A 22,719-nucleotide genomic window follows, 5' to 3' on the forward strand; every position below is an offset into this window, starting at 1 on the left:
GTTTAAAATTATGCATGAACTCACGCACGTGGAGGAAGAAATAACGAATTCTCTTCTCTCTGCCTTGGACTTGGTAAGCTCCAGAGGAACACTGAGAATATTTGCTGTCTTACATTGGCGTAGGTAGACGCTAAACTACAAACATGACTTTGTTGTGGAAATCCCTTGAGAAATTGTTGTTGATAAAAATCACAGCAAGGTAGACTCTCATTTTCCCACACTTGAATCCCTAGATCGTCTCATAGGAGGAGGGAACAAGTGACTCTGACATAATTGCTGTTACTCACAGAATGTCTGCGTTTGCGAGCTGCAATGCTCTTAGAAATCTCCACTCACAGAAATCTTTCGCTCATCTGTCTTGCTCATCCTCCTCCGTTTCCAGCCTCATTTTAACTAAATAGGAAAGGTTAAAGGACTTACCAGGGTGCCAGCACCTTTTGTATATTTTTACTGGAAAAGGGAACACATTGGATAGAATTCTTCTTAGCTGCTAATTTATTTTTTATTTTTTATTAATTTAATTTAATTTAATTTTGTTTTATTTTTGGAGAGGCTTTTGCTATAGGGCGCGTGCTGCGCTCGCCAGACAGACAGAGAGAGAAATAGAGACAGAAAGCGAGAAATCACCCCCCAGGGGGGATGGAAACGCAACAATCCCTTTTTTTCTCCTCCATTCTCCTCTCGGGATCTGGGGCACGCACGCACACGCCCCCGACATGAGTTTTAAGCCATCGGGTCCGGGACACGAACCACAGTCGACTACGTGGGAGTCCAGCGACAAAGCCATTACGCTAACTGCTGGTTCCCCTTAGCTGCTAATTTAAAATGACCTGGATGACAAGGATAGTCCATGTAGGTTTAGCAGTTATAACCAATGCACCATCCTATGACAAGGAGGGAGGCTATGTGTCATGTGGGAACAGGAATATTGCTGTGAACCCAAAACCACTCTTTGAAAAATAAAGTCTGCTAAAAAAAAAAATCCATCTTTTTGGTTGATAGCAAAGAGTGACTCCAAGTTTAATTTTCGTGTGTGTGTGTGCATGTGTGTGTGTGTATTCAAAATTCCTGATCTTAGCGGAAGAAAAAGAATTAAAAACATGCTTACTATCATTGCATCATTGGGGCCAGCAGGTAGCACGGTCGTTAAGGCGCTGGATTCCCACATGGCTGACTATGGTCTGAACCTTGGATCTGGTGAGTTGAAAATCACACCAGGTATGTGTGCATGCATGCCCAAAATCCTGGGAAGAGAATAGAAGAGAAGGGATTGTAGAGTGGCCATTGTCCTGGGGGGTGATTTCTCACTTTCCCTCTCACTGTCACTCTCTCTTTCTGTCTCTCTGGTAAGCACACTTACTCTATGGTAAAAAATCTTTTTTTTAAAAAAATGTATTACTTTCTGTATTATTGAACTGAGAAAAAATGAAACAAAAGCAAAAATTTTTTTAAAGTAATATTTTAATTTAATTTAATTTATAATTATTACTTTTAATTTTACCAGAGAGAGGCAGAGAGAGAGAGAGAGCAAGTGAGAAAGCAAGCTGCCAGGTCCAGGACTCAAACCATGGTCAGCCATGTGGAAGTCCAGCGGTCTAACCATCATGCCACCTGCTGGCCCCATAAAACAAAACTCCTAGCACTAAGCCAGTGGATTCCAGTGCCTTTGTTAAAGTGAGAGTGCCAGAGACTAGATGGACTTTAACATCCCTGCAAACTCTAAGGATCCAAAATGCAGAGCAAATATGTTTAGTTGTGTTTTCTGGGTAGCAAGGACAAATCTGCAAGGCTGGCTCAAGGCTGTGTGGCTCAGTTGTTCCTCAAGTTACCATCCTGAGGGATGTGTGCAAATTCATGCTGGGGCAAGAGGCTACATGAACACCTTTAGGGATGAGACTTCTGGGTACTCTGTCATTTGGCTGTGCACCTGAACAAATTGGTCTTGTTTATAGAGTTGGCATGAGATAGCCCAAAGCCAAATATGGCTCTGGTGTTTCTGGTAGATCAAAGAGCTGTTTAAGTCACATTGATTTAAAAGGTCCAAAAGGAGCTGACCTCAATTCAAGATAATGCAATAATTTAGACACAGAAGACAAAAATATGTAATAAGGATTTTAACCAAAAGTCAGTAATCCTGGAGGGGCTTTTTACAACTCCCACAAGCATTTTCAATAACTTGTGCTGAAAGCCTCTTATCGTTTTAAATCAATAGAGCCATAGCTTTTACTCCTAATCATCAGTTCAACCTAAGACAATTCACCTGATAATACCCTTATAAAAGACAAAGAGCTTACGACATAGGGACCTTGAGTCCCAAATTCCCATGATCTTTTGAGAATATGACAGCGATTTAATGAGAAGCAAACTTAAGACAGAGTTCGTTGATGTAATGTTCTGGAAATGCTCACCATAGTCACTGACGTCCAGACGCTGCTGCCCTCTGCCCCCACCTCTCACCAAGACCCGTTCTTCACTCCCTTGCGGTTAGCAGCTCACAAGGGAGAACACTCCTCTCCAGGTTCTGTCAGAGATGTCTATGAAGTTGCTCTGGACACTAAAAATAGCCCTGGTTTCTGGAGGAAAAAGTCTTCCTTTCCTTCGTTTGTTCGCTCATTCCTCCCTCTCTTCCTTCCTTCCTCTTTCTTTGCTTCCCGCCCTCCCTCTTTCTTTTCCAGACAGAGGCTCCCACGAAAGTACTATGGACAACAAGGAAGAGATAATAGCAATAAACCCGCTAAATGCCCGTTCACCCCTTGCTTGACCTTCGAGGGCAGTAAACACATCACAGACACCAAGAGGACTGTAATACTAGGCTCCTGGGAAACAGAAAACCAGCCCTGGGAGTCCCTTCAAGGGAAACAGCAAATAGCTGGTTCCAGTTGTTTCCAGCTTTGCAAAGGTATGATGTGTGAAAACCCTTTGTCTGCTCTAAAGCGCTTCACAAAGGGGGAGCATTCTTTTTATTTGCTGAGCTAGAATGGGTTGTTAAGCAGATCCTGCTGCAATCTGGAACTGCATTCTATTTTGTAAGAAGGGCAGGAGGGACCACTGGGTGGACATCAATCTGGGATGGACATGAGAAGTCTGAGCTCTCATTCTGGCTCCTATGTCCCTTATCTTTGTGAGTCTGACCTACTCTCTTTGTAATCATAAATCTTCACTTTGTATGTCTGCTTCTCCTATTCTTTTAAAAGGAGAGAGGTCAAGGGAGGGGAAGATAAAAATAGCAGCAAGACTCTTTTTCTTCTTCTTGTCATTCCCCATAGTCAAATCCACTCACAGAGCACTGATCATTTTACGGTTAAATTATCGTTGGTGACTGTCCCTCCATTCACCTTCAAGTGAATTTGTAAAAAGGCTATTTCGAATGCTGTTCACTTTCACATCCAATTCAGTCACCTAATTTGGGTTCTTCACGTCCTCTGCCAGTAGTCCTACCTTGCCTGGCTTGAACATTTTTTGAAAAAAGCCTTTCGGTGGTGGTCCTTGGTGATGACGAGGCCACAAGCCTGTCTCTGCTTGCAGAAATGAGTCGCTGGAGACACGGTAACTCCCTCGCCTTTCTGTACTCTGTCCTTCCTCGAGGTTATTTTCATCTACCATCTAGTGTTTCTTTCCTTAACACTTTCATATAACTGATCAGCTTCTCAAAAGTTCACCCTGGGACTTCACTGTGATCTTGCTAGGTGGTTGTATCTTAGAAGCGCCAGTGTTCACTTTATTCAACCAATGCTTGGAGCCCGCATTAGCTTGCAGTGTCCAGAGAAGTTCTGGTAGCTTTATCTCATCTTAAGTGCTGAAGTACTTTCTGCAAAGACCAGGAGCTGGGACAAAGGCGGTTATCTACAAATACTGTATGAAAGTCCTAAACCCACTAAATGATTAAAATCTTTAAGCATACATGCTCTTGTTTATTAATATGATTAGTAATAACAACACCTAAGTTTAATCCATTATTGGTAGCACTGTTATTATCACTATTATTAACAACATCTAGACTTAACTTGTGCATGTTAACTTGTGGCATTATTATAATCACCAGAAAGTGAGATGAGATTAAATAATTTGCTCATGATCACAGTCAGAATTTTGAACTCTGTGTGCTTCCAAGACCTTGGCTTTGGCATTTATGCTGTTCCATGTAGAAAGAAAAAGGGGTCCTGCACCTGGTGGGGTTTGAAGGGACCAGAAGAGTAAGGAAAGTACGGAAAAGCAACACTTTTGCTCTGTGTGGGCTTGGCTTCTTTCTCAGACTCGTGGTCTTTATTTGAGCCACATGAGTTTTTTGTTTGTTTGTTTGTTTGTTTGTTTGTTTGTTTTTGAGAGGTTTTTGCTATAAGGTGCATGCACTCGCCAGAAAGAGAGAGACAGAAAGCGAGAAATAACTCCCCCCTGAAGGCATGACCACACCACAATCCCTTCTCCTCCATTGTCCTCTCCGGATCTTGGGCACGCACGCACATGCACCTGGCGTGACTTTAAGCCACCGGGTCCGGGACTCCAAAGGCAGTCGACTACATGGGAGACCAGCAACATAGCCATTACACCAACTGCTGTTCCCAAGCCACATGAGATTTTGTGAGGCCAAACATTCTCCTCCCTCTCTACACATGCCTGCCTACTGTCTGTCAGAGGCAGACGCTTGCAGGTGCATGCATCTTCTAGTGAATTAAGAAGAAAAATCTAGTTTTGTTATACTTGCTGTCATTATGCGTATGCTGTGAAATACGATAAAGGTGTATTTGAACTGGGTTTGTCACATAGTAATCACCATCAGTGGCAGCATAATATTCTACAAAAGCAATTGAGTAGTTGTCTGGGACCTACTGCCCATGAAAGATATTCTGCCATGACCCCCCTGACCTCCAAACATTTTAAGGATATTCCAAGGAGCTACCCAGTTACTCTTTGTTCAGTATTCTTTTAGTCTGACTGGCCAGGGTTGGTAAGCATATGGAGGAGGACTTTTCCAGGTGCCTGCAAGGAGACAGGTGAAGGGTACCTGAGTTTGACTTCCTGAAGTTCCATATCTCTGATGATGTCTTTTAGTTAAAGTTACTCATGAAAGAAACCCAACGGAAAGAATTCTGGTAATGTTGGCAGCAGTAAGAGCCTCGGTCTTGGAGTGAAATGTGTGCCAGTGGTGGGTGAGGTCAGTGACTCAGGTCTGGGGACCTTTGAAGCTGCTGAATAGGACTTTAACTTCATGGACTGGAAGTTTAGGGATGTACCCAGAACGATATTAACCAACAGGACCAATTACCATATGGTCCAGGTCAACAGGATTCCTAGAATACTTATTGGAAACAGAGAAATCAACTTAGTAACTGCTGTGAGGCTTTTATGTAGTGTGATATGAAGCTTCACTAAGTCAAAAGATCTTAATACATAGTTATTGAAGGAAGTTACCTTGCACATACCTATGGGTGCATTCTTCTGTACATTTAATGGAAAGTATAGAAAACTGACTGACCCTCAAACCAACTAACACTTCTACATAAAATATGGAAAAACAGGGCTGACCCGCTGGCCTAGCTGTCAAGGGAGCTGGACTTCACAGGGCTGATCATGGTTCAATTCCTGGACCCTATGGCTTGAAAAACATAGTGTATTTGCACACACACACACACACATAATTTGTGCATGCATGCCCCAAATCCCAACAGGATGGTAAAATGGAGAAGAAGGCACTGCAGTATGACACATACCCCACCAGGGATCCTCCCCCTCCTTTCTCTTTGCCTCCCTCTGGGGAGTGCACACACCCTCTGTCAGTTAAAACAAATATATAGAAAATATATTTTAAGGGGTCAATGAGTTGGCAAGAAAGTAAATCTTCAAAGGCCAAAAACTAAGCAAAAATGGAAACCCAGAAAAGAAAACAAGAATAAGAGTCTGACTTTTGCCTTAAGGACATTTCCCAGACCCAGATGAGTTTAAGCTTTGATTTGAATAGGTTTGCAGGGTGGGAGAAGGAACAGATTACATTGTAGAGTTTGCCTGAGGTGACGAGCCTGTAACACCACCTTACCACAAAAAGCTGGGATTCTAAGGCATAAATTCTCAGTATAACAGTGAAATTGAAATACCCTTCAACACAGGCCCCAAAGACATTCTATTAAGTTTTGCAAGAAACATAAGCTTACAAATGCACATCCACATCTACACACACATCAACAGAAATAAACCAACAAAACATAACATATATCAGGAAATAAATCACCATTTGCAAGAGCCTGCAGAATACCAGGTGAGACCATCAAACTCTTCAGGTATCAGAAGTGTCAGACACAAAATATAAAATCAAACTATTTAAACATTGAAAGATAGGATTTAAAAATGTGGTAAGTAGTAAGGAACTATTAAACGTAGGACCAAGTTTATCTGCAAAAAAATTAGAAATGAAAAATATCATTATTGAAGTTAAAAACATCAGTGAGTAGATGTAATGGTAAATTACATATAACAGAAGAAAGATATAATAAGTAGAGCCAAATAAATTATTGTGAATGTAGCAAGAGACAAAGGTTAAGAGATCTAGAGAATAAAGCAAGTCTAATATGTCTATTTAGTTATGAAATAAGAGTACAGAGAGAGTGAATTAGGTTTAAGTAATACTTGAAGAGATATTAGCTTACAATTTCCTAGAATAATGAAAGAAACCAATCACAGGATTCAAGGAATCTATACCTACATATTATAATGAAATGACAGAACAATAAGAGTATAAAAGTCGCTTGGAAGAAAGAAAATAAAGATTACTTACAAAAGGAGGGACTGACACAGACTTCTCAATAGCAACCACGGAAACAAAGAACTTTCTAGAATACTTTTAATTTAAGCATCCGCGCACTCAGAGAAAACAACTGTTGACCAAGAACTGCACATCGAGCACATATATCTTTCAAAAATGAGGGCAAAGACAGTTTCATGTCAAATCCTTAGTAATGGAAATCCTATGCTATGTACGCCAGACTACATCCGCAAGTTGATACATGAGATGATGATTCACCATGGTTGTTTTACACAAGGGAGAATGATAACCAAAGATAGCAGTAAAAATACGGCTAATTCTCTACGAAAATTTTATTATAAAATCATCATCATCATCGCCTAAAATCTTAGAAGAGATTAAAAACATACACAATGTAGAACTAAATTATCCCATAGTAATAGCATATAATTTGGAAGGCAAATTCTCAGAGTTACAATATTCTAAGGTTCCTATATTGTTCCAGAGTAAAATAAAGATAAAAAGATATTAATTTATTGATTAAACTCAGATTTTGAAAGGTTAGGATGCATGGTAAAATTTCAAGGGCAACCATTAAAAGAATAAAGTATTTAGATTCTAAACACGGAAAGAAAAATAATGAGATGATGAGACACATATAGAAACCACAAAATGAGATAGAAAAAATGAACAATCATATCAGCATTTTGGGTACATTTAAATAAACTAAATGCTCCAGTTAAAAATACAAAAACTGGGACCAGTAGATGGCATAATGATTACAGTGCTGGACTTCACATAGTCAACCTTAGTTTGAGTCCTGGACCCAGTGGTTTGAAACTCATGCCAGGCACCTGAGCATGCGTGCCCCCAATCCTGAGAGGAAAATAGAGAAGGCATTGTGGTGTGGCCGTCCACCCCGGGAGGGTGAGTTTTCACTTTCCGTCTCTCTGTCTCTGTCTCTCCAGTGAATGCACTATAGTAACACTCTCTTTTTAAAAAAATACAAAGAGGGACCAGCAGTTAGCATAACGGCTATGTCACTGGACTCCCATGTAGTTGACCGCGGTTCGCGTCCCGGATCCAGTGGCTTGAAACTCACGCCGGGCACGTGTGCGTGTGTGCCCAAGATCCTGAAAGGAGAATGGAGAAGGGATTGCGGCGTGGCCGTCCCCCCGGGGGGTAATTTCTCGCTTTCTATCTCTCTGTTTCTCTCTGTCTGGCGAGCGCACACACCCTATAGGAAAAAAACCTCCTCCCCCCCCAAAAAATACAAAGATTATTAGTCTGGATTTTAAGATAAATCCAGCTGTGTTATGTTTACAAGATGTACACATAAAACATACAAATTCAGAAACGTTAAAAACAAAGATATGATCAAAGATATAGTAGTCAAATGAACCTGAATAAAAAAAATCTGGTGCAACTATTAATATCAGAAAGAAATCGACTTTAAGGAAAAATATTAACAGAGAAAGGGGATCATTATATAACAATGAAAGATTCAGTTTACAGGGAAGATAAATTAGTAACTATCAATATAAATTTAGACTTGAAACATAAGAAACTAAAATAGAATTATAAGGAGAAACAGGTCAATCTACATGCATAGTGAAATCTCTCTTAGTAATTGATAGAGCAAGCAGACAAAAAAAATTGAACAGTAAAAACACAGCATAAAATTTCAGGCCTGTTCTGAAAAGGATCACATAATTTATTACTTATTTTAAATTTTTTTTTTCTTCCAAGAGGGAGAGAAGGAAAGGGGGAGAGAGAGAGAGAGAGAGAGAAAACTCCCGACAGAGTCTTTATGCAATCTATCTCCCAACCTGAATCATGGACATGGTAGGCATCCAGAGGGTACAGGGAGACCCTGGGATGTGAACCCAGGACCTTTCATGTGGGTCCAGCATTGCAGAGTGTTGCATTACCACTGAGCCACCACTGTAGACCCCATGAAAAGGATCACTTTATCCTATGTTCTTCCTTCTCTTTTTTTTTTTTTTTTTGGAGAAGTTTTTCACTATAGGGCGCGTGCGCTCGCCAGACAGACAGAGAGAGACATAGAGACAGAAAGCGAGAAATCACCCCCCAGGGGGCATGGTCACGCCGCAATCCCTTCTCCTCCATTCTCCTCTTGGGATTTTGGGCACGCACGCACACGCGAGAGTTTTAAGCCACCGGGTCCGGGATGCGAACCGCGGTCGACTACGTGGGAGTCCAGTGACATAGCCATTACGCTAATTGCTGGTTCCCTTCCTTCTCTTCTTTCATGAAGCTGAGCACTGGCCTTTTTCTATGGGAGCATAATTGTGAGGGCAGGCTATGGTAGGTTCTGGATATTATGGTCACATTTCATGCATGAAAGATGAGTGTCTCTGAATTTTAAACTGTAGTGATGGAAGATCACAGACCTTAATAAAGTAGCATTCTTGGGGCCAGCAGTGGTATAGTGGTTATACCACTAGACTCCCATATGACTGACTGTAGTTCAAGTCTCAGACCTGGCTACTTGATACTCACACCGGGTATGTGTGCCCAAAATCCTGAGAGGAAAATGGAGGAGAAGGGATTGTGGCATTATCATCCTCCCTTGGGGGTGATTTCTCACTTTCTGTCTCTGGCAAGTACATGGGCCCTATAGCAAAAAATCTCTCTGAAAATAAAGTAGCATTCTCCAGCTACAATTTGGTAAATAATTGTAACAATCTCTGAGTTGTTCACTTACTGGGTAAAAAGAATACAGGATATTTAAAAAAGAAACACATACACAGAGGCGCACAGGTACACACACAAAACACACTTACACGTTCTAGATCTTCCTTGTTCTATTGTAATCTAAGTTAACCAACTCAGCTTCTTCAAAAACTATTCCTAAACATTCATTTTACTTTTCACCCTCCAAAATCATGGAGAAGAGATTTTTTTTTAAATGAAAATACTGTAAAGAGCTTAGAATTTTATTGGGTTGTCAGAAAGTCATGATGCATATTTGCACAGAAAACTATAGAAAAATACATCATGACTTTCCTGATGACCTAATATTTATTTTGTCAAGAAATTTTGATAAAAGAGAAGATGAAGATTCTTTCACTTGGGCTCTTCCCATTAAAATCCTAATAAAATATTTCTTGTACCATGAAGACTTGTATAGAAAGGATTTGATTTTCCCAAATAACTGGAAACATTTTCGTGTGGACATGTCTTGCACTAAAGATAGCCTCTGGGTTTTTGGATTTTGTGTGAGGAGATCAATTAAGGCTGTTTGCTGCCTCTGTGTTTCTTCCCAGAGCTGTTCTATAGCTGCTTCATGTGCTTCATGTTTACCCCTTTTTTCTAGCACTCAAGAAGGAGCTGCAAAGAGCTAGCAAAGGAAATGCTCAGCTTTTTCAAGTGCAGGGATGAGTGTTTTTCACGGAAATGAATGCCGTCTGCTTTGGGGAGTTTTCTGAGGTCAAAATCCCTTAGAATAAAACTTACAAAGTCATTGGTTTCCTGCCTCATTACACATAAATAATTTATGAATTTGTATTGTAATTTTTAAATGCTGAATCAAAGCCCTACAATTTTGCAAATAATTCCACATAGAAGCCAATGGCACACTCATTCCTGAGACTTTCGTCGCAATCAATAAGTTTGCTGTTGCTGTCAGCCTGTGCAATTTCCCTGATTAACCTGTAAGAAGTGTTCTTCTTCAAGAAGACTGCTCAGAAATAAACTGATATTGTAAAAGTAGACAAGGGCAGGTTCCAGAACACGAATTCTTGGTGATCTTAAATGATGATATATGAAAAAGAAGGAAAGAGAGAATTTGATTTGCTCCAACCAGGCTGACCCAGAAAGGAGAAGTGCGGAACACTTTGCTAAGCAAACACGATGTGAAGTCATCCTGGAACAGCACCTACAAGATGCAGTGTCAAAGCCCCACTGAAAATATGTATTGTCTGGATCTGAAAGACGTTCAGATAGCAGACTTAAGAAAGTCTTTACGGGACCAGCAGTTAGTATAATGGCTATGTTGCTGGACTCCCATGTAGTTGACCGTGGTTCAAGTCCTGGACCTGGCAGCTTAAACTCACACTGGGCGCGAGTGCGTGTGTGCCCAAGATCCCGAGAGGAGAAAAGAGGAAATGGGATTGTGGTGTGACCGTCCCCCCTGGGAGGTGCTTTCTCACTTTCTGTCTCTCTGTCTCTCTGGCAAGTATATGCTCCCTGTAGCCAAAATCTCACCAAAAAAAATGTCTTTGTTCATTCTCATTGTCTATGGTCTGTTCTACTACTCCTTGGAGACAACTTCAATATTCTCTTTTTTGAGACATTGCATTCAGATTTAGGATGGGACTCCTTTGCACTAGTTCAATTATAATTGAACTCAAAGTTCTGGTAGGCATAATAGGCACCTCATGTTAGAATCAATCTGACTCAGGGCTAGCAGGTGGCATGGTGGTTAAGTTGCTGGATGTCTATATAGCTGACTGCAGTTTAAGTCCTGACCTGGAGGCTTGGAAATCACCAGCCTGTGTATGTATCCATGCCCAAAGTCCAAGGAGGAGAATGGAGAAGAGATTGAACATGGCCATCTCCCAGCTGCTAATATCTCACTTTCTCTTTCATTGTCTCTCTCTGGTAAGAAAAAAAATAAATGAAATAATTAAGTAAGTAAAAAGCAATCTGACTTAACCAGAGATGCTAGTTTTCTAGGGCAATGTAGATATTCCCTTTTTAATAGGGACTTAGATTTCTATTAGAATTCTAAAAATAATTTTCTTTTATAGTTAGTTCTTCAAAGACATACAGAAGGGTCAATTCATTTGCAGGGCAATCTTTACCAGTCATGGTTTGAATGAATTATAGCTAATATTGTCTCATTTCCTAGAGTATTGTGAGCTCTTTGATTATGTGGTTAGTCACCTACATGGGCACTTCAAAAAGTTCATGGAAAATAGAATTAAAGAACGTTTTGGTGCAAAACATTTTAAATCTATGCATAACTTTTTCATAATATACATTTTTCATGAACTTTTTGAAGACCTTCATATACTTAGTTCACATTAGTGCTCAGTAAATATGAGTGCAGGAATGAATGATTTTTCTATTCTCTTTCATGTAAAATGTCCTTTTCTTTTTTTTTAGAAGTTTTTGCTATAGAGCACGTGTGCTTGCCAGAAAAACAGAGAGAGACAAGAGAGAGATAGGAAGCGAGAAATCACCCCCCAGGGAGGATGGCCACACCGCAATGCCTTCTCTTCCATCTCTTCTCGGGATCTTGGGCATGCACTCACATGCACTCGGTGTGAGTTTAAGCCACCAGGTCTAGGACTCGAACCGTGGTCGACTACATGGGAGTCCAGCGATATAGCCATTATGCCAACTGCTGGTCCCCATGTAAAATGTCTCTGATTTGAAAATAATCATGAAACAGATTTTTAAAAATTATTTTATTCAACTTTATTGATCTGACCAGAGAGGGACAGAGTGGGAGAGTGGGGGACAGAGAGAAAGCAAGCCACCAAGTCCAGGGCTCAAACCTCTGTCAGCCACATGGGAGTCGCCAGCACCCTTAACCACCATGCCACCTGCTGGTCCCATGAAACAGATTTTTAAATCAATTCAAAAATCATTCTGTAGTCATATGTGCATGCGGTTGACAATGTTACTTTTTACTAACATGTCCCTATTCTTTCCTGTGTGAGACACAGAGGGATGTCAGTCCCTGACCTCTCGATGGCTAACTGTGCCACATTCTCTGTATCTCCTTGTCACTGTGATGGGCAAAGCCGCAGATCAAGTCTTCCCCGTCACTCAGGGTCCTGGAGTGAGAGCAATGACCACGTGCAGCCTACCTACAACCAACTCACTATGGGAAGTTGGCACAAATAAGAAGTAAACTTGTTCTGAGCCACTTTGGCAGCTGTGTGTAGGTGCAGCCTTGCCTGGCCCAGCCCACTCACGTCTGTAGCACTGGGAAAAGCTTCCACAGACATTACACACACCCACTTCCGCAAAGGTGTTTGTCAGCCAGCGAGAGCGCAGATGCTGCTAGAGGCTCGTTCATTTACTATCACCCTGACTTTTTATTTTTTAATAGCTTGGCCAGTCTTTTAGGTTTAAGAAAATACCCATGAAGCCAGAGTCTTTGACGATAATGAGCGTGGAAGAGCTTAAGTAATAAAATTATTGTGTATTGCAGATATCTTTCTACTTTTAACACTTATGAAGGGAAGTCAATTTTCACTCACACGGGTTTCTTTTCATCTGGTTTTCTCTACAATGTTTATGCCTGAGGTTTATTGCTAGCAGTAAAGAGTGTCCAAGTATGTTATGGGAATAGCCAAATTCCCAGTGCTTTAAAATGTATTCCATAGGCCCTAGAGTCAGTTAAAAGCTGATTGATTATACATCAAAACTGGTATTTATGAAATATCCCATTTCTTCAGCTCTATCTCGCATAAGCATGAACATCACATTTGGGAGTTCTGGCGCAAATATCTCAGGCAACCAGGAGAAGAAAATTACTACAGATTTTCCATGACAAGGAAAAGGTTCTTTAGGCTGTTCAATAATTTAATAAAAGATCTATGTCAACTGATGTGTCTCATGAACAAATATTTTTAAAAGTATGATTTGAGCAGTTTAGCGTGGCTTGTCTACTCAGACTTTGATCATCAACTCACCAAAGCCTTGATTACATAGCTGAACAAACGACAGATAGTGTGAATGAGTGTGCAGATGGGTCTGATTAGTTTACAACTGACAACAAAGTTTCTGTTTAATTTGTTGAAGATTTGGGTGGAAAGTTCTGGTTTAAAGGGGGAAAAATGAGCTAGTGGACGTGGCTTCTATCAAGGGTACTACAGATGTTTAATGTTTCAATCTGCATACTTAATCGATGACTACTCATTTGAAAATATACTTCTACTTATTCTTTCTAATGCAGTCTACCTTAGATTACAAAATCAAATTTCCATTTACTGCTAGCTAACGTTTTATGAGGCTCCGTATACACTATTTCCTGGAAAAGAAATTAGTTAGACACAGTGTGTCTAACTGATTTGAAAAGCAATGTCTTTTGCAAATACTAACTCATGGCTTTTGATGATCCTAGCACCAACAACATTGTATGACATAGAGTACACATGGCAGCTAGTTTTACCAAGTACTATGCAACAGAGAAGCAAGTAAATACATTTGTTGATTGGTTGATACCTAGAGAATACATCAATCAGTTTGGGTTTAACTGAAACCTAGGAATTCTGAAAGTAATTTAAAAATCTGAAGTGGAAAATAAGCATATCAACATACCATAGAAAAGATATAAAACCTGAAGAGTCCTAATTTGGGTCTGAAAGCATAACATTTTGTTTTTATAACATGGAGGTCACCAAAGCTCTTGCTTAAACGTTTCCAAAGATAAAGGAGAGTTCCACCCAGAGTTGAAAATGGTTTTGTTGGTAAATTACCTGCCAAATGAAGTCAGTCTACTTATACTTACTATAAGTTGTGCAAAAGTTTCCTCCTTCAGACTGTGTGACATGTCTTTATTTCACTGTTGGACTCCTTAGGATTCTCTGGACATGCCTTAAAGCAGTGATGTGAAGTGGGCTTTAGCATCTCCTGGGGAGTTATGCAGCCAGAGAGGCAATTACTCTTCCTTCTCATTGCTGCAGAGCCCCATGCAATTAAACACAACTTTGCCTGAACTGAAAGAGAGGTCTACACTCCGTCTAGTCTCACTATTCTTCCACATGCCTTAATGAATAGCGTTTCGAGGAGGTAAAAATAGTCCACTGTCTTGGGTGTGAGCTGAGCTATCCACCTAAGGAGCAGGCATACTTTCCAGGCTTCCAACAGAGCATACCACTGAATTAGATTTGTGCATCCTTCAAGCCTGTGGAATAAGCAGAATATCCTGGAGCTAGGCCATCACTTTATATGTGTGTCTTACACTATTCCCCACTTGGGTCTCATCAACCACAAGCCTCCTAAATGGAAAGAAGCCTGTGACAGGCAGCTCTCCTGCACCACATGCTGCTGATGTTGCCTGGAGAAGAGCAGACACCAAGACTGAACAAGTTGGGTGGATTGGTTTTAATGTTTTTTATTTTTATTTTCTCTCTGCTTTGAAAGCTCACTGCATTTTGCTGCTGTTATTACCAAGGGTTTATTGAAAATGAAACTGGGGTGTCTCAGTGGGGTTTTGCAGCAAATAGATAAAGCAGATTCAGACAAGACTGGGCAGTTCACAATCTGAAGTGGATTGAGCAGTAGCCATTTGTTTGCTGGGGTGAATGGGGCATAATTTATTCAGCTGCAGCAGAGGCTGAGAGCCAATCTGGCCTTGACCTATTTATCTTTACAAAACTAATTAAAGTGGAGAATCTGGTTTACTCTTGTTATTGAGGTTTTACTTTTTCCTGTTGAGGCCAAGCAAAAACTTGAGGGGTGGTGTGTGCATGTGTGTGTGTGTGTGTGTGTGTGTGTGTGTGTGTGCATGTGTTTATCTAGCTTGGGGTAGAAGGTAGGAGATATCAGTTTCACCTAAACACAGTGGCTGAAGCTCTAGATAATAAAGCAGTTTCTTAAATACAGCCTGACATCCTTTTGAAATGCAAAATAGTGAATTTAGCCGGATGCAAAATCCTTTGAGGTGACAATGAAATGCCATGGCAATTTAAAATGAACAACAGACAGTTTCCGAATCCTTACAACCAAGACTTCCTAAATCACACCAAAATGGCCCCAAAGAGGCAGAGAAGAGCATTTTTATGACCAGCATTTTACTCCGAAGCTGGTATTAACCACCAGGCAGGAAAAGATGCCAGGATGTTAGTTGCTTTTATCCATTTTGTTTCAGAACCATAAAAAAGTGCATATCTTGATATTTTCCAAGTACTTACATATACACGCAATAATACATTTGTTGCCAATCTGGCCTTGACCTATTTATCTTTACAAAACTAATTAAAGTGGAGAATCTGGTTTACTCTTGTTATTGAGGTTTTACTTTTTCCTGTTGAGGCCAAGCAAAAACTTGAGGGGTGGTGTGTGCGTGTGTGTGTGTGTGTGTGTGTGTGTGTGTGTGTGCATGTGTTTATCTAGCTTGGGGTAGAAGGTAGGAGATATCAGTTTCACCTAAACACAGTGGCTGAAGCTCTAGATAATAAAGCAGTTTCTTAAATACAGCCTGACATCCTTTTGAAATGCAAAATAGTGAATTTAGCCGGATGCAAAATCCTTTGAGGTGACAATGAAATGCCATGGCAATTTAAAATGAACAACAGACAGTTTCCGAATCCTTACAACCAAGACTTCCTAAATCACACCAAAATGGCCCCAAAGAGGCAGAGAAGAGCATTTTTATGACCAGCATTTTACTCCGAAGCTGGTATTAACCACCAGGCAGGAAAAGATGCCAGGATGTTAGTTGCTTTTATCCATTTTGTTTCAGAACCATAAAAAAGTGCATATCTTGATATTTTCCAAGTACTTACATATACACGCAATAATACATTTGTTTTGCCAATGACATGCCAATGAATTTTAGAAAGTTGCTGTATATTTTTGGAATATCATACTCCATACAGACATTTGATTTATTTGGTTTAGATAAGATTCAAAGAGGCAAGCAGGGAAGTCCAGCAGACATGGGGATATTACGATTTATGTTCATTCCAGTATGTCCAAGGAAGTCGTAATTCCTGGGGAAAAGCTGCCAGGGTCATGAAAACCACCAGATAAGGAGATCAGACTGGCTCACCTGCTGGAAAATCTGGAGATCTCACGGATATGTATTGGGGAGGGCGGGCACATACTATCTGAATTGGCGCTACCCCAGATCTCCACTGGACCAAACTAACAAAACTTGTCTTATCCATGACTTTCTCCTCCTATTTCCCACGGGGAATCAGGCACCTTCAGCTGCCTGTCTTTCTCATCTCTCCCTCAAGGTCTTCCCTTCACAATGTCCCTGTGCCAGATTTACCTCTTAACTTCCTTGCCTCATTCAAACCACCCTGGTTTCAGAGAGCTGGAATGATGAATGGGGAATACTACTCCCCGGATAATTTCCTCTTCAACAAATGAATTTTGAAGGAGGAATTTTAGACATAGTGTTACTCCTGCCGAGATTTAAGGCCAGGCAGACATCTGGCACCATGATGTCATAGGTGTAGTGCATGACTATACCTTCAACCCTTGTTGACAGTAATCTTCTCTGTGGGCTCTGGGATGCTTGGTAGAGCACAGGTCTCTATCAAAGCACGTTAGCACTATGAAACAGTATTTGGACGGTTCTTTCAGTTGATATAAAAAGTCAAAGAAGATAATCTAACAGGCCTTGCCCTCAGTCCCAACATAAGCCACTTTTGAGTAAATAATATCTAATGGTTCTTTTCTGAACCCTTAAGAAAAATCAGGAAATTTGAGTTGGAAAAAAACCCCAAAAAACAAACAAAAAAAAACCACAGAGAGTAAATAACATATATCACAAGCTATTTCTTAACCCCTTAATCTTTATGTCCCAACTAATGGAAAAATTAGCTTCTTATACATGAGGGTGATGTTCACTCATTCTTCTTACTAGGTAATTATTCGCTCAGCCCAAGAAGAAAAAGGCCAATATATTCTATCAGGGAAGAGCTAGTTTTTTTCAGGCAGGCTAGGCATTGTCTGAACATTGGGATAGAATTTCAATCAGCCATCAAATGAGCTAGTCTTACACAAAGATTGGATGGAAAATGTCGCCATTGGGAAAGAATACCAAAATGGTTGTTAGCCATAATAGGAAGCAGAGAGGAAACGGCTAAACAAACGGGGCATGTGCAGGGTTCAGTTCACTCCAGATCATGTGGAAAGGGAAAGTGGAAGTGGAATTTCTCAGGAACTCTCCAGAATGACTGCACAAAGACAAACGGGACGAAAGAAAGAATAAGCAGACCAATGCTTACACTATGTTGCATTGTCTTCCAGACAGTCCTCTGGGAAGCAAGAGGAAAACAAATTTAAAGGAAAAAGAAAAAGAGATTATTCTATACATAATAGCATAGCACAGGTTTAACGTTTAGCTCTGTAAGTTGGCATGTTACCCACCCCCACCCCCAATGCCCCCAGCATGACCAGTAGAATATTTGAAAAATCCACACACACAGTAAAATGTTGAATACTTACTGGAGATTAATTGACCTAAGCCATCGTCAACTTGATGAGTTAACTTCCAAGTCTGGCTTTTGAAAAATGTTTATTTTGGTAAGATAAAGTCCTCTAAGATACATAATTGAAAGTGCATATTTTGCTCTAGTGAATTGGTTTGAGAAAAGTCACAGAGACTCTCTGCCCAAACATGCTTGGCAGCTAGATGTACAGAATGCTGTGCTCTAATCTTCTGAACCGTACAACAAATTGCCTTTTACAGAGGATCATTTGAAATGCCTCTGTATGCTCATCGTAAAAATCAAGTTATTTTGTGCGAATTTATTTTTGTATTTGCTATTTCCAGGGAATTGAAACTTTCTTAAGAAATCATAATTTTGCATTAAATTACTTAAGAGTCTGGAATATAAATTTAAGGAAAAAGGAAGAGAACTATTCTCTTCCTCAGTGCAAATAGGCCTCTGCCCTACTTAACTGAGAATCATTAACAGTGTCAGCTGGGACAGAGGGGTGCTAAAGTGAAGGTTGGAACACGTTGGTTGGAACACACTGCTAACTGAATTAGTTAATGGCATTTGTGTCCTCAGCAAACCCAGGCTATTGACCGTTAGGACTGGGAGATTCTCAGATGAGTAGGCTTACCATCAGCAGCTGAGCTTAAACAAATTTACTCGTTCATTCTTTCAAATCTGACTACCTTAACTGCTTCTTCTGCCCATATAAATTTCAAGGAACAAATGGAAATGTTTCCTAATGAGAAAAGCAATTGACATGTTCTTTATAGATACAATAAGAGGTTAAGTGGTAATGTATTTTTTAAGAGAGAGTTCTGTTTCCAATCTCTTTATTTAGCAGTGGTTTGCCCAGCTTGGGATTGGGAGGTTCATATTTAAAACAAGCCACATAATTAATAGTTTACATAAGAACATTTACCTACAGATTCCAAAGTTAATGCCATAAATACTAATTTATATACTATTAAAAAGTAACTCTCCAAAAGCTTTATAGGTAAGTTATTTTCAGTTTAGCAAAAGAAGAGGGGTGATTAGGGTACCCTTTGGAGGCTGTCCTTCGAAACACTTTTCTCTGTTGAAACACTTAAAGAAATTAAGGGAAATCTTTCCCAGTTAGCCTCTTTTTCTGGGACACAGTGCTTCTTATAAATATTTGGAAAACATCTTTTGAGGGGAAAGTTAAAACAGAAGTAGGTACATGAGCCTGTTTACACAGTCCAGTGGGCTGTCATGGACAGAACCCGCTGGATCCTTCACCAAGATGCCTTCCTGAGGGTGGTCACATCTAATTTGCACAGCAGCCCGGCCTGGGTAACTGTCCACCTTCCCACGGCTCAGATCTATCTTAAACCTGGAAGGGAAGAAGGTCTTGGGGGAGCCAATGGCTGCAAACGGAGGCTGATCCTAGCTTGAGGCCTAAGTCCTGTCTCTCAAGAATAACCTTGGTAGACAGAGCTCCTTTCGATGCAGAAATAGCCCCTTGCTCTTAAGAGCTGAGAAAAGTAACTCCTGGTGGATTATGTCTAGCTATGGGTTACAAATTGCTAATTCTTACCACTTGAGAAGGATTCAAATTTAATTCAATAAAAAATGAATAAAATCCCAATGCTCACTTAGAGCCTCAAGCCACACCTATGAGGAAGTAAATACTACACGCTGTCAGAGAACGTTATAAAATAAAATTGGCTTATTGATCAAATATTTATGCACTCAGTCTGGTTCATGGATTTTACTCATGATCATATGATTAACCTTTATCAATTATTTTCAGAAAATAAAATGATGAAAAAAATACATTTTTCAGGTATATAAAAATAGAAGATCTTTAATCATTTTGCTGTTTGCCAGTATGCTTTGAGATTTTTATATTTGGGGCATTTTGAAAGTTACCAACGAAGTTCTTTTAGAGATGGTTTGAATTCCAATTTTCATATGTATCGGATTTTAAACATCACACAAAATTCTCAAAATGTTGATACTTAGGTTGTGCTAAATTACATAAATATTGTTTTCAGAAATCTATTTCCCCTGTTTAAGGGTGTATGTTTATTTCTCTAGAGGATAAGAAAAAAACTGTGCTCCTCAGTTTCAAAGGGAAAAAATTAATTGTCTTGGATATCTTTACATTGTTTAAATTCAATGCAATTTTAACCGAGTGCTTAGGTAGTTGTCTTGGATATCATTACATTGTTCGAATTCAATGCAATTTTAACCGAGTGCTTAGGTACCCCTGTTATTTTCTTAAAAATTTATTTTATTATGGTAATAACACTTGACATGAGATTGATCCTCAGAACAGATTTTTAAGTGTGTAATACAGTATTTTATCTGTAGGCACAGTTAGTGCATTGGATCTCTGGAACTTATTCACCTTACCTGTACCCTAGTTCTTAAATGAGATCGTACATAATTTGTAAAAGCCTGAAATGTTCTAATAGCTAACTTGGAGTCAAATAATAGGAGAAAAAAAGAGGGTCAAACCTATACTTACCATTTGTGCTTCTAGTCAGAAAGATGCACAAAGCAATTTGTAAAGTAAGACCTAAACAGCGAAATCTAAAGAAAACCATCATTTCTTTGAAACAATTGGCTAATCGTTGGACAGAATATACTTGTTTATTTAAAAATAAAATAGTGACTAATTTTAAACTTTTACTGACACTGTGATAAGAGAACAGATATAAAAGCAAGGTAAAGTAGGTTGAAACAGTGACTGCCATGATACCTTTTCCAAAACCTATACTGAAGAGGAAGTTTTATTTGCTAATAAATTTATAACATAAGTCGGCAGTTAATGACTTTTGCTATCCCTTGGACGCTTCAAAGATTGCCTTTATGTTGTAAGTACATTTAATTTTTATAGAGAGAAATGCTGAGATTTACTTACTTTTACGTACTTACTTTGAAGACAATCCTAGCCCAGTTAATCGTATGAGTGCTACCCTACTGAAGGATATTAACTAAAATCATAAAGTACTTTATAAGAGTGACTAATAAAAGTATTTTCATAACCAGCAACCCTTTGAGATCTAAGTTTATATGATACAGTCGAATGTGGTTCAAGTGTTTTATAATTTTAAGGGTTTTATTTGTTAATTTTACAGCAAGATAATTGGCAAAGCAATGTTAACAGCACAAACAATTATAGGTCTATAAAAGGCTTATAGTACTGTAAATTGAAGATACTGAATTGAAAATGACCAGGCAGTATTTCTTGGAATTATGATCTTTAGTTTCTTATAGCAAAGTTTGTTTTTTAGAACACATTCCAAAAATTGGTTTTCTATGTTTCTGATTACATTCTAGCAAATTGTTTTGATGATAGATACCATTCAGTCTCCTGACACATATTTAAATAGCTCAGAGAGTAACTATTTCTAAAGATTTCCACTTTTTTAAAGACATGTAAAATTAAAAAAAACTGTGTTACTGACATTGATTTGGGATTTTTGCCAGGCTTTCCAGATAAGAAATTTTGCATATAAGTGGAGGTTGTAATAAAGTCACACTATCATAACTGAATAAATAACCATTTTAAGAAAAGAACCTAAGCAGATGAATGTGCTATTGTAATTACATGTCTGAAAGAACTGGTAACTTCTTTTTCAAATTAATATTTCAGAAGAACGAAGTTGAAAATTTGGTCCTTGCATGAGTGGATTAATAGGTATAGGATTTCTTAAATAATCCAATTTGTGATCTGAAAGAAAGGTCCCATTACTTTTCCATATTCTAATTATGAACAGGAGCAGATATAAGAATGAGATGACTTTTATAACCAACTTTTTCTTCAGAATCCTGTAAGGAAATTTGAAGAATGACCTTGCTAACAGAAAGCCTTCACTGTGGTAATCAACCCGAGAGTACTCACCAGCCGGTCCAGACTAGTGCCTGCAGCAGTTGTGGGTCTTTCCTCAGGATTGTAGGGCCTGAAACGTGTATTAAAATTTTCAGGAGCTGAGCGGGCAGATCTGAGCGCTGGAGCAGGCTTGGGTTGGCCACATCCCTGAAAGACCTGAAAGAATCACTGAAAGGTCAGGAAAGCTCTTATACAATGTGTCTCCTCCTAAATCGTGATGCAGAAGCATGCAACACAGTGCAAAGGCTTTCATATTTTTAAAAATGTTTATTTATTTCTTCTATGAGTGAGAGACAGAGAGAGATAGCACCCCAGTGTGGTCCCAAGGCCAAGATCTGCCCCCAGACTCGGTCAGCTGTGGATAATCGTAGGCAGGTGCATGCCAGGTGTACTCAGAGAGGTCTCCTGACGTAAACCTAGAACCTTCCCATGTGGATCAGGTTTACAGAGTGTTGCATTCTACCACTGTGCCCTTGCCTGGTCTGCCTTTCACATTTTTCATGGAATTCTAACCTCCAATAAGCTCTAATTCTAAAATTTAAACTAGTACAACCACTGATAGAACAGGAAGAATTACCAAGACAGCTGCAGAGTCATCAACTCTATGCCCTGACTTAGATTCACCATATATTATACCATTAACCGTCATTATTTGAAGATTCCATATTTGTGAATCTGCCTGCTGCACTAAAATTTTCTAGACATGGGCAGAGTAGCAAGAGTTTACAATCTCCCCACATATATGTTCCCAGCTGAGTTTGCACAGGCAACGTTCTGCTTTCGTATTTCATCCTGGAAACACGTGTCCTTTCTGTGGTCTATTTAGTACACATTTTCCACACTTGTATGCTCTTTCCTTGGTAATTTCACTCTTTAAAATGGCTCCTTTGCATAAGGCTGAAGTTCTGTTTAGTGTTCCTATACATGTAAAGGTGTGATTAATCCTGTGGAGAAACTGTGTTAGA

The 22,719-nt window shown here is 39.5% G+C and overlaps 1 protein-coding gene across 1 annotated transcript in view; it reads right to left on the minus strand.

The window, feature by feature from the left end:
* GPC6 (glypican 6) overlaps positions 1-22,719 on the minus strand; it is a 1,323,196-nt gene that overhangs the window by 77,440 nt on the left and 1,223,037 nt on the right. Inside the window, exon 6 of the mRNA XM_006156610.3 lies at positions 21,767-21,910. Within this exon, the coding sequence (XP_006156672.1) occupies positions 21,767-21,910 (144 nt within the window). The remainder of the gene's footprint in view (positions 1-21,766; positions 21,911-22,719) is intronic.

This window comes from Tupaia chinensis, unplaced genomic scaffold (genome assembly GCF_000334495.1).
Source record: "Tupaia chinensis unplaced genomic scaffold, TupChi_1.0 Scaffold000503_1, whole genome shotgun sequence".
In the NCBI taxonomy this organism is placed as follows: domain Eukaryota; kingdom Metazoa; phylum Chordata; class Mammalia; order Scandentia; family Tupaiidae; genus Tupaia; species Tupaia belangeri.